The following is a 12,583-nucleotide window of genomic DNA, read 5'->3' as shown; positions in this document are numbered from 1 at the left end:
CTTGCTCTCAGTATGTAAGCCAAGCAGTCTTTGAGCAGCCTTTTGCATTGAGTAAACTTCTAAACTGAGTGTAGAACTTGGAGGTAAAGCAGTGTGGAAGCAGGACCCCATATTTCCCCAGCTATGGAAATAGTAGTAAGAGGACCACTTGGGAGATACAAGAATGGCTGACCACCATTCTACATTCAACACCAAATCATTACCAGCTCCTCACTCCAAGTGGCCTCTGTCCAGGTCATGTTTAGTATCTTTCTCCTACTCACCCCTGCTCCCATCCACTTTAGCTACTTCCTGCTGAATTTTTTTTTTCTCCTTGAATGTTTACTTCTCATAAAATACCACTCCATTTAATCTATGGTATTTTTCATCCATATAATAATAAAATAATAGCCATATCCTCTTCTCAGTTCAAGGTTAGCAATTAAAATTTTAAAAACATATGGGACTTCCCTGGTGGCACAGTGGTTAAGAATCCGCCTGCCAATGCAGGGGACTCGGGTTCGAGCCCTGGTCTGGGAAGATCCCACATGCCGCAGAGCAACTAAGCCCATGCTTCACAACTACTGAGCCTGCACTCTAGATCCCATGAGCCACAACAACTGAGCCCATGTGCCACAACTACTGAAGCCTGCGCACCTAGAGCCCGTGCTCCACAACAAGAGAAGCCACCACAATGAGAAGCCCACACACTGCAACAAAGAGTAGCCCCTGCTCGCCGCAACTAGAGAAAGCCTGAGTGCAGCAACAAAGACCCAATGCAACAAAAAATAAATAAATAAGTTAAAAAAAATTTTTTAAACCTATGACTCATTTGAGTTCAAGCAAACTCAGAGTACAGGGTGGATGTGTTGAACCAAAATGAAAGGTCCGTCACTAAAAAAGTATCACTACTCTGTCTTATTCTTGATTTATATTTGCTCATGACCAGCTATATTTCTATGTTTGTGACACAGATTAAATACAAAGAAGACTTGCAGATCCTGAGGGGACTGGGCTGCTTCCTGTATGACACTCCTGACATGGTCCGCTCCCGGCACCTGCGGAAGCTCTGGGTGAGTGCACACCGTCCCAACACGCAGCTCCTCCTGCACAGCTTCACAAAGCTGGGCAGGAGGAGTCTGTCTGTAGCTTCTGTTAAGGGGAAATTTGCCATTAACTCACTGAGAGAGTCCTGACCCACTCAAGATGATCTGTGCTTCCTCAAAAAGGTAATGAGCTTAGTTAAATGACGGTTGTCTTTGGTCCTGCTTGGGAAGACCTCCAGGACACAGGGAGGGTCAGTGTGGCTTGCACATGCCAGCCGTTTGAAAGACAACATGTGACCATGACATGCAATTCCTGAAGTGATTAATCAACTTGTATTTCCATTGTTTTTTTTTTAAGTCTAATTACCTATACACCGATAACGCGAGGAAGATGCGAGACAAATACAAAGTGGTGCTTGACACTCCAGAATACAGAAAAGTGCAGGAATTGAAGACACATCTGAGTGAAGTAAGTAAACATGTCACCACAAGGGCCTCCTTCCTCTAGCGATCTTTTTTTAGGTAATTATATTGGGCCAAAATCTCCCTTCTGCCTTTAATTACAGAGTGGCCACCCTGTCTAAACAAGTCAGTTGACCTCACTTTGCCTCAATTTACTTATTTTGTCCCTTTTTAATAAGATGAGGCTATTGATACTTGCCCTACCTATGACTAGGACAGCTGAGAGTTTACATGATTTTATACATTAGAGAGTCCTTCTGTCTTAGACTATTGTTGTCTCCAAACTGAATTTATTTCAAAAATTTCTCGCTCATTAATTCCTGCTGTCAGGAACCCTAATCATGGCAGTGCAATTTGAAAAGTTTTTCAATGGCTCTCTGCTCTACTGCCCACTCAGGAAATTCCAAACAACTTAGTTTCATTTTCATCTGCCCCACCTGGCACCCAGGCTCCTGATTTATTGCCATTAGTTGTGCATAGATCTGATTCTCTCACCTATGTTGGTCCCTTGAGGGATGGCCCCCCATCTTACTTAGATGTGTATCCTATAGTGCCATAACAGATGTCCGTGTTTGCCAAGGACGAAATGTGCTTTCTAAAGGTAAGGGCATCCCACAAATGTAAATGGTTGCTTCTATTATAGGTCAGTGGGCCATTCTCATTCAACTCAGTTTGTCTTGTGACCTCATTTATCGGACTCCATAAAGCTGTCAGGCCACTTCATTGACTCCCCACGCTTAATAACTCTGATGGCTGCTGTTTAGGGATCACTTATGTCCTTAGACTTAAAGAAGCCTTGGCAAATCAAGCGTTGTCCTCAGTGGAGAGGATGTGCAGCCTCCTACGCTTGGAGTGAGCCAGGGCAGAGGGTGATTCATTCTTCAGCTCTTACAAATGCTACACTGAGCACATTTGCTTTCCTGAGCACTTCCCTCTGTTATTTCAACCAGTGCTAGCACTCAGATAGGAATGCGTATGGGATTTCTTCTCAGTAAAGGTGCCTCTCCACGCTGGCTAAGTATCAGAATCATCTCTGAAATATTTTAAAAATACCCTTGAGTGGGCTCCAACCTCAAGCCCCACACCAGATTCTCTATGTCTGGACATCTGCATATTTTTAGCTGCCTCACAGATGATTCTAATATTCAGGCAGTGTTGGAAACCACTGCTTTAAAGTATCACATCTCTCCTTCAGCCAATAATTAACTAATTAAAAATTGTTTGGTAACTTAAAGTGCTTATTGGCATCTTTTGAAATACCTTTACTTCTCTCAGCTGTCTGGGTTCAGAATTATCTAAAACTTTAATTTCTTTTCTTCCCAATTCCTGTTGGGATTTTGTGCATATTACGCAACAACATTGAGGAAGAAAAATAGATATTGTTTAGTAGTGCAATTTCTCTCACACTTGCCTCACTGTAGAATGACCTGAGCTTGAGAAAATACCGATTTGAGCTACTACCCTGGATTCAGAAGGTCTGGGGTAGAGCCTGCAAATCTGTTCTTACTAAGGGGGTTTTAGGATCAGGTGAGTTTGGGAAACACTGGCTTAGTAAAAAGTTTGATGGCCAAAAGTTCAAATTATTGACTTTTGACTTGTCTTTAAATTGTGCAGGTTCTTGACACATATGTATCTGTAGTACTAGGAAGCAGAGATGTTGTCCCAAGGAGTATAAACAATGCATACCTAAGTACAGGGGAAATACACTTCAAAGGGAATCGTAGAAATGGCATGGGAGAGGTGGGTCTTAGTTCCAGATTTACTTCCAATTTGTTGTGTGACTTTTTCTAATTCACAACTTTAACACCCTAATTTCCTGAGCTAGAGAATTGGACTAGGTAATGATTTGGGCTTCTTTTAGCCATAAAATTCTATGATTTTGTCGATTTGATTTATTCAAAAATTTAGCCTGGGAGAAACAGTAAATTTCTGTTTTGTTTATCTTCTTTCTTTCATTGGTAACACCAAAAACAGCCCTAAGTAGATGAGCTATATTTTGTTTCAGCTTGCACTTGTATATAATTGAGATGTAAAGAAATGGACACGTACTTACATGTGTATATACACATTATTTATTTCCTACATTTTATCTCTTCAACCAGCATTTTTATCCGTGATTAGGATTTATTTGTTATCCATTTAGACTTTCTCGTTCACCTCATTATATTAAATATCCTCGATATTTATTAGAGGACTACTGTTTTTCAGATCTTCTATCTAAATATGAGGTGATAAAAGTATGATAAAACTGAGCTCCTGCATTCTATGGGCTCATAATCTCTGGGAAGAAACAGACATCAATATGATAAATGGTATCCTATAGGAATGATCAAGACAGTATGGTCTCCAGGAGTTCTCCAGGCAGATAAGAGTGGGAAGAAAATTCTAGGTAGAAGGCACAGTATGGGAAATTGGCCATAATGAGTTCTAGAAACTGGGACTAGTTTCAAATATCACATGGGGAGTGTGGAAGACTGTTGGGAAATGAGACTGGAGACATGGGATAGAAGAAGCCAGGTTATGAAGACTCATGGGTGATATATTAATGATCTTGGACTTGATGAAAAGTCATTGATGAATTATTTCTGAGCAGGATAGATCTGAGCATTAACATCTAATTAGATCTGAACTCTAAGAAAATCTCTTTCTTGGGCTTGTGAAAGATGGGTAAGCCATGTGAAGTGTCCAATAGAGGATTTGGGAAGGTGGTTTAGAGGCTCTCAAGGATGTGTAGAAAGAAACAATACAGGAGGCTGAACTAGGGCCATGGCAGTGGGAAAGGAGAAGAAGGTCAGATTTAAGGAGTATCACAAAGTTAGGAGCCCAGGATTCATGACCATTTTGATGTGGGAATGAGGGAGAAGGGGTCTAGGATGACTCCCCAAGTTTCTGGCCTGCATGACTAGGATATCAAGGAACCATTTAACAAAATTTGAAAACCATCAACCTCAAATTGATGGTTGAGGTCCTGGGTAGAGAGGAGGTTACCCAAGGAGAATGTATAGGGTAAAAGGAGCCAACCCTTAACTCTAGCTAATAGCAGCCTTTGGGGGAGTGCAGAACCATAGAAGGAAGCTGAGGAGTGCCTAGAAAGATGGGAGGCCCCCTAGGGGAGAATGGGGGAATGGAAGGCAGAGAACAGAGTTCAGGAATGAAATTGCTGAGCAGTTACAGTTGTTGCAGAAAAGCATTCTAGGATGTAGCAATTGTAATTGTTTGTGGTAGTCTTAATGCAATTCACTTCATTGGAGTGGTTGGGTGGAAGCCAAACTATTGCCTTGTGAAATTAATCAAAAGAGAGAAAAAGGCAAAACACATAGTTTGCTTGGTTGTGAAAGAAAGGAAAAAGGCCATTGGCAGAACTTGGAAAAGGCTTAATGAAGGGAGGGACTTGGGTCTGTTTGCAGAAGAAGGGAGAGGGCTGGAACATGGGGAAGGTTGAGGGTAACTGCTAGAACAGGGTCCTAGAAGGGACAGGTGAGAAGGGAACAAGAACACAGCAGGTGGCTTGGAACTCGGACAGGCTGCAGAATGTCTCTAATTTCGATACAAGGGAAAAAAGAAAAGGAAGGCTAAGGAGGTTAAAAAAATGTATTGGTTTACTGGACAGAAACTGAGATTGCTGCAGTGGGAGAGGCCCTGCTTTTTCTCTGAAGTAAGCAATAAAGGCATCTGCAGAGCATAGAATGTGTCCATGAAGCAGAAATGATGGTTATGACTGTTTTATGTCCAGCTGGTGTACAGAGCTGCAGGCAAGAAGCAGAAGTCAATCTTCACTTCAGTTCCTGATACTCCTGATCTTACAAGAGCCAAGCGAGGGCAGAAGCTTCAGAGTCAGGTAACATTCACACATGAAGATTCATAAACCTGCCCCAGGGGGTGGTTCTGTGTGCCTGACCACTCCTGTCAGTAGCAGACCCTCACACTTGGTCGTCCTGATGCAGCCTCATGCCCTTTAACTTCAAGAAGCTGCTTTCTTTGGGGCCGTCTTCACTATGGTATGTTTTACATGAGCAGGTAATGCCATGTCTTCTAAGTTCTATACAACTTTAGTCATTGGATGAGTGGTCTGTGGATTCCAGGTGGTGAAAATAAATTTTTTAATTCATTCCATAGGACCTACATTTTGTCCACAGATAAATGAAACCACAATTCATGCATTCAGGCAAAAATGAAAAAAAAATATGTTGAAGACTATCAGAATTCCTCTCATTCTTCTATCAGCATTTTTTATCACGTGGATTTAGACTAGACCACACTCAGCAGCAGGAATGTTAGATGACTGGAGCGCGTATATGTTTCCTAATGTTAGACAGAGGGAGAAACAAATAAACAGAAACACACATAACAACAACAACAAAAAATCAGGACAATAACAAGTAGACACTGCCCTCCCATCTTAGGGTTAGAAATGAGTAAAGAGGACTGAATACTAAATAAGGGGTGTTTTATCTCTGTAACATCTGATCCCTATTCTTTGTTTTTCATTTTTATTGGCATATAGTTGATTTATAATATTGTGCCTATTATCATTCAGTATCTGTATGTTGAACTTGCCACCAAAGAGAGGCCACATCATCATGCTGGAAACCAGACCACAGCCTTGAAGCATGCTAAAGACGTGAAGGACATGGTCAGTGAGGTAAGTTGGGAATTCAGCACCCAGGCACTGAGCTAAAGAAACAAATCCTTTGCTAAAACCTTCACCTGCTTGGGAGTTCCCTGGTGGTCTAGTGGTTAGGATTCGTTCACTGCCATGTCCTGGGTTCAATCCCTAGTGATAAACTGAGATCCCATAAGATATGCAGCGTGGCCAAGATAAAAATAAATAAATTTAATTAATTAAAAAAAAACCTTCACTTGCTGCCTCTGATCAGAGAGCTCATTTCTATAAGTTGTGCTCAACAGCATCAAGAAACAGAAGGCAGAGCTGTTCTCTTAACGAGCATGATCCAGTGTGTCCCTAGGCTGGATCTGTTCCATGGTTGTGAATTGGGAGGGATGAAAACACTTGAACTTAAATTTCTCTCTCTTCCATCTTTATTTCTTAGAAAAAGTACAAAATTCAATACGAAAAGATGAAGGACAAGTACACTCCAGTTCCAGATACGCCAATCCTCATCAGAGCCAAGAAGGCTTACTGGAATGCCAGTGATGTATGCATCCCTCCCTTCTTTCTTCATTGTGATGGGGCAGCTGAAGTGGAAACGCCTAAGAAGCATAAGATATTACAGTCATATCCATAATTCAAAGTCCTGGCCCACAGTACAGATCAGGAAAGAAACAAAAATACAAGAGCCAAACAAACAGGCACAAACAATACCATTTGGCAAAGTCGCTAAGAATAATGCTGGGAGATGCTGAAAACCTACTGCTTTTCTCGTTGCTCTTCCAAGCAAAAATAGGACCCTTTCTTCTAATTCTTTGGTGGCATTTCCTAGGGATACTTGATGTTGCTTATCCATAAAATGTGGTTCTTGGAAACCGCCAAACACGGTTTCAAATCCTGATGCTGTGATTTGCCTGCTGTATGACTCCATATAATTTACCTAATTCTTCTGAGTCTCTTTTCTTATATGTGAAATGAGGATAAGAATTGTGATAATTAAATTAGACTAAACAAGATAACAGATACATGTTTCTAGCACAGTGCAGGGCTCTTAGTTGACACTCAGAAAATGTTTGTTCCTCCTCTTGATCACCTAAATCATGTGAATGACATGTTTGTTAGAATTCAGAGGGACAGACTTTCATTTCCCATACCACGTGATCAAGGACAGAGTGCCTTTCAACGGTAATGAGATTATCTGTTAACGAAGATATGAAATGAATCAACCTGGTTAGATGGCCAGTCCTTACCAGTTTTGTGTCCCAGAGCCCAATTATGAATGCATTGCACCTATTACCAGGATCTCTGGAGGACTGGAGGACTGGTTGGGACTTAACCCAGCCAAAAGCTCAAGCAACCCCCTCACCCTCAATTTAGCAACATAGCTCTAGGATTTCAAGCATCTTAAGTGGTTACAGTAATCCCTAAGCAGAATTGTGAAAGTGTACAGCAAATTGGAACAATATCTTAGTTCCGTAATTTTGTCAGAAATTTTCAGTTGCAGCTAAAAGGAGTCTGCTAGTTGGAAGAAGACCATGTCGGTTTGCTTAAAATATAAGCTGAAAAAATTATACGCTACCCTCAAAATCTATTTGCTAGGATAGTTTTTGTCTTCTTGTGACAAGCCCATCTTTATCACTTCAAGGTTACTGTTGAATATTAATTTGAACCAAGCTTGCTCTGCATCACCACTTCTCAGGGATGTCCACACAGTGAAATTGGCCCCTGGAGCTCATTATACGCCACTGGACAGCCCTATCCCCAGGGCTTTGTCAGTACCAATACTGGTAACTCTAACCTTTGAAATAGTCCAGCTGGTATGTGGCATTAAATTTAGCCTATCTACCGTGGCTATCTCCACAAGTAGAGCTAAAGGCTCTTAGATTACCCATCTGAAAAACAAAGTTAAAGGCCTCCTTCACTATGTGTTTGCTCAGCTACCCAAAAAAGAAAAGATTCGTTCGAGATTGAAAACAGAGTGCTCAGAGAAGTACTCATTTTGTGTAGATGAGATGAATCTTCTATGATATTCTTAGGTTAAAGTCAGAGCTGTTGACCTTTGAAATACCACAATGATAAAGATTGAAATGGAATAAAATTTTAGGACTGCTCCATGAAAAAGGCATTTTAATACCAGGAGTTAGAAACTAAATCTTTCTCCTTTTTCCACATACATTAGTATGTCTTGGGTTCAACAAAGTTATGCTTCTTTTTTTTTTTTTCTCCTCCCAAATGAGCTTTTTGTCTGCTTGTTTTACGTTTAAATAAACTTTTTATTTTAAGTAGTTTTAGATTTACAGGAAAGTTGCAGCGATAGTACAGAGTTCCCATATAGCCTATACCCAGTTTCCCTTGTTGTTACCACCCTACAATACCATGGGACATTTGTCACAAATCAATATTGATACATTATTATTAACTAAACTCCACACTTTATGCAGATTTCTTTTGTTTTCTCCGAATGTCCTTTTTCTCTTCCAGGATGTGAAAGAGGTTTTTAATCTCTCCCAAATTTATTCAAGGGAAAACATAAGAGATAAGACTCAGGAGAGTTCAAGGTTAAAAGAGCTTAGTTATTTAACTTGGTAGTTCTTCATAATCCATGTGCTTTTCCTCTTTCCAGCTACGCTATAAAGAAACATTTCAAAAGACCAAAGGGAAATACCACACTGTGAAGGATGCTCTAGACATCGTTTATCATCGCCAAGTCACAGACCACATCAGTAAAGTACGCCCCTATATATTTCTACTTGTGTTGGGCTCAATAACCCACCATAATTTTTAAAAGTATCCTCCCTTTCCTAAAACTCTCTGGAGACAAATGGACTTTTTTACATTAAATTTGGGTAAGACGTTAAAGCTGTCTTTGTGCTTTTACCGCAGATAAAATACAAGGAGAACTACATGAGCCAGCTGGGAATCTGGAGGTCCATCCCTGATCACCCTGAGCATTTCCACCATCGAGCAGTCACTGATGCAGTCAGTGATGTGAGTCTTGAAATCTTCTATTTTTACATATGAATTAATATGTCCACATGACAATGAAATCAAACACTGCATAAAAACTGATTAAACACTTGACTAAATTTTAGCTCTTGTGTATGGATGTTTAAGTCATAAAGCTCATTGCTAAATAAGTGAGCTTCAACTCAGGAGACAGAAAAATATATTCAAATTTATAAACCTTATTTTTCTTCTAAATGTGTTACATCATAATACATGACTGGAAGCGATATATTTCATGTAAATGATAACCTATTTTTGAGCAACTGAAGAGACAACTTCAGGACAATTAAGCAATGAAGACACATGACAATGCTCATTTAGAAAGAAATTTCAGCTCTTTATATGAAAATACAGCTGCCAAGCTAATGATGTACTCTCTAGGCAAGTATGCCTGTTAAATTTGAATTGCTTTACTTGGTATTAAAATGAAAAATTCCATATGCAATACAGTACACCATAAAGTGAGCAGAAATCAGTATTATTGGAAATGTCTCTTAAATAATTATTTCAATACTTTATTATTCTATATACCTTAGTGGTCAGACCTTCTATTTGTTCTACTTGTATCGATCCTAACCTACTGCTATTTGGAGATAGGTACTTAAAACTCTTTGGTGACATTCTTCTCCCAGGTAAAATATAAAGAAGATTTGACCTGGCTTAAAGGCATTGGTTGCTATGCCTTTGATACCCCCGACTTCACTCTGGCTGAAAAGAACAAGACTCTCTACAGCAAGGTATATATCTACTCAAGGGTAACAGCCACATCCATGAAATGTACTCCAGTGCCCACAGAGAGAATTAGTACTGAGGAAACAGCTTCTTGTATTTCCATCCCTATCCTTGCTTCTAGACCCTAAAGTTGGAGTATATACTACATTATTCACTCTACTCAGGAATTATTTTAGTATTGGCCTCATTGACAATAGTAATCATTTATTTACATCACTCATTTGAATTTGATAAAAGGCCATCTCAGTACAAATCCTCATGGCTCTTCCAGAATTTCCTAATATGTCTCTGGGTGATTTGATATGGAAGCAAATAGAAAGTGAGATTATTTTAATCTACAAACTTGACGTGTGACTTGAAGCAAATAACTTTGTTTTTATGGCCTCATTTTCCTACTTACAAAATAAAGCAGTTGGATTAGCTTCCTTTGAGTTCTAAAATAGAAGTCAGCAGACTTTTCTGAAAGGTTCCAGATAGTAAATAGTTTACACTTTGTGGATCACATTCATTCTGTCACATATTCTTTGTTACAATCCCTTAGTACTATATAAAAAAGTTTTTTCTTAGTTCATGGGGCTATTTAAAAACAGGTAGTGGTCTAGATGCTAGCATACCCCTGCTCTAAAATATTATGATTATCTGATTCATTACTGGAAAACTACTTCTAATTAACGGACTAAAAACTGCCTTCGAGGGCACATGGAAATACATTCAAAGTAAAATAATAATCACTATAAGTATTGAAACAAAGAAGAAACTGATTTGGGTTTTTGTCCAATATGGAATATAGATCTATTTGACATCCATTCAATGAAAGTATGTATTTGGGGGCTAGTTCTTAAGACATTGAGGTGGGTATACCCTTCACTGCCTTGGGAGCCAGAGTGTGTTCAGTGATTACTTGTTATCTCTATGAATGAATTAATCACAATTGTATACAATAAATGGCATGTCTCATTCTTAAGATAATCACAGATGCTATCAAGTAACCATGTTCTATTTTCTCTAGTATAAGTATAAAGAGGTATTTGAAAGGACGAAGTCAGATTTCAAGTATGTTGCTGATTGTCCAATCAACAGGCATTTCAAGTTTGCAACTCAGTTGATGAATGAGGTATGTATGACCGGATCCAATTGAGCCTATTAGCGTCCCTTAAGAAGTCTATAAATGACGTTTGATTAAAACCCAATACCTAAAATGACAGGAAAGCCATTTTAGTGTTGATTCAAGATTGCGCATTGGGAAGGCTCTTATAATATCACTGTCTGATGAGCTCTGCCAAAAACATGAATAAGAACAAAGGAAGGGGCTGTCCAGAGTGGAGTGAGGTCCCCACAGCCAGCACAGCCTCTGCTCGCACTAGCACAGGGCAGCACAGCCCTTTGGGTGACGAGAGCAAAGAGGTAAAGGATTTTGTTGACCCTCAGCTGAACTCCCTTCAACAGGGAGGGTGTAGGATTCTGTGTAGAGTTGGAAGACCCAGAAGTTCAAAGTTAACTTAGTATCCCTTACCAGGGCACAGAAATGGCAGCCCTAAGGGGGTAGTTGTGATTCACGCCTTCAAATGTATTGCCATTGTGACTCATACATTGGTGCAGAGAAGTGTCCATTTGCACTCAGAATATTCCTTTACCTTCTACCCAGTTTTTCCTGGAACTGTCTTTGCAATAGTTTAAGGTAAATTTAGCTTAAAATGATGAAAGAAGCAAGCTATGAATTAATGTATGGATGGATGGTTTTTACATTTAATTTCCTATCTTTGTATTTTCCACAGATTTACATAAATTCAAAAACAAAGTTAGAAAATTAGTAAAATGTGTTAGAAGATGAAAATGTAGCCAATGGTATATTTACTTCAATATATAACTTTTTTGTTGTTTATAAATTTGATTTAGTTTATTTTCAGTAGATTTCCAGGTGGGATGACTCTGAAGAATTACTGTTGGTAGGTTCCTAGGAAGACAGTCTTGATATATTTTGTTTCTATTTTTCTAATTCACGAAGGATTTCCAGGTCTCTTTTATAATCAAATAAATTAACTAGCATATTAGAATGTGTCCATGAATATACCTTTTGACTCTCACAGCCTAAAGTAGTAAACCTGTAGCTTGTCAGCGCCTTATTTTAAATACAATTTAAGATGTCATAAAACTTAACGTTGCTAATGACATCATATGTAAAGATGGAACATGTTTAGGTACAAGGTATTTCAATTTTGATGTTATAACTAATCTAGTCCAAGCCCCAGCCTTCTCCAGGCCATCTTCCTTTGCTTAATTCTGTTCACCTCCCTATTTTCATTACCCTGAATGCTTTGGGAGCCCACCTCTAGAAAGGACATTTTTCTGGCTCTCTGAAGTATCTTGGGACATTTGTGTATAGCCTTGAAGTTGTTGTACTCTTGCTATAATTTGATATGATGTTTGAGCAGAAAAAATACAGAGCTGATTATGAGCAGCGGAAAGATAAATACCACCTGGTAGTCGATGAGCCTAGACATCTGCTGGCTAAGATCGCAGGCGACCAGATCAGTCAGGTACTGTGATGGGGCCGCCTGGACGGCCAAGCAGGACTGTGCTCCAAGTTTCTCATGAGATGTCGTCCCGTCTGCTGCAAGGATGTCATAGGTTCTGCCTATGATATTGGGATGTTCTGTTCCAAATTATCTGTCTAGCCACCCAAAGAGCCCACGAGCTCTTTGAGTGTGCCAGTCCATGCTCTGTGTCCTCACGTGTGCTGTGGTGAACA

At 39.6% G+C, this 12,583-nt stretch overlaps 1 protein-coding gene across 1 annotated transcript in view; it reads left to right on the top strand.

Moving 5' to 3' along the window:
• The window catches only part of NEB (nebulin), a 225,939-nt gene that overhangs the window by 171,159 nt on the left and 42,197 nt on the right, over positions 1 to 12,583 (top strand). The window contains exons 99-108 of the mRNA XM_065880211.1: positions 954 to 1,052; positions 1,384 to 1,494; positions 5,221 to 5,325; positions 6,025 to 6,129; positions 6,539 to 6,643; positions 8,720 to 8,824; positions 8,980 to 9,084; positions 9,735 to 9,839; positions 10,844 to 10,948; positions 12,267 to 12,371. Coding sequence (XP_065736283.1) covers positions 954 to 1,052; positions 1,384 to 1,494; positions 5,221 to 5,325; positions 6,025 to 6,129; positions 6,539 to 6,643; positions 8,720 to 8,824; positions 8,980 to 9,084; positions 9,735 to 9,839; positions 10,844 to 10,948; positions 12,267 to 12,371 — 1,050 coding nt within the window. The remainder of the gene's footprint in view (positions 1 to 953; positions 1,053 to 1,383; positions 1,495 to 5,220; positions 5,326 to 6,024; positions 6,130 to 6,538; positions 6,644 to 8,719; positions 8,825 to 8,979; positions 9,085 to 9,734; positions 9,840 to 10,843; positions 10,949 to 12,266; positions 12,372 to 12,583) is intronic.

The sequence above is a fragment of the Phocoena phocoena genome, chromosome 7 (genome assembly GCF_963924675.1).
Source record: "Phocoena phocoena chromosome 7, mPhoPho1.1, whole genome shotgun sequence".
Classification (NCBI taxonomy): Eukaryota; Metazoa; Chordata; class Mammalia; order Artiodactyla; family Phocoenidae; genus Phocoena; species Phocoena phocoena.
This window is presented reverse-complemented; position numbering and strand designations above follow the sequence as displayed.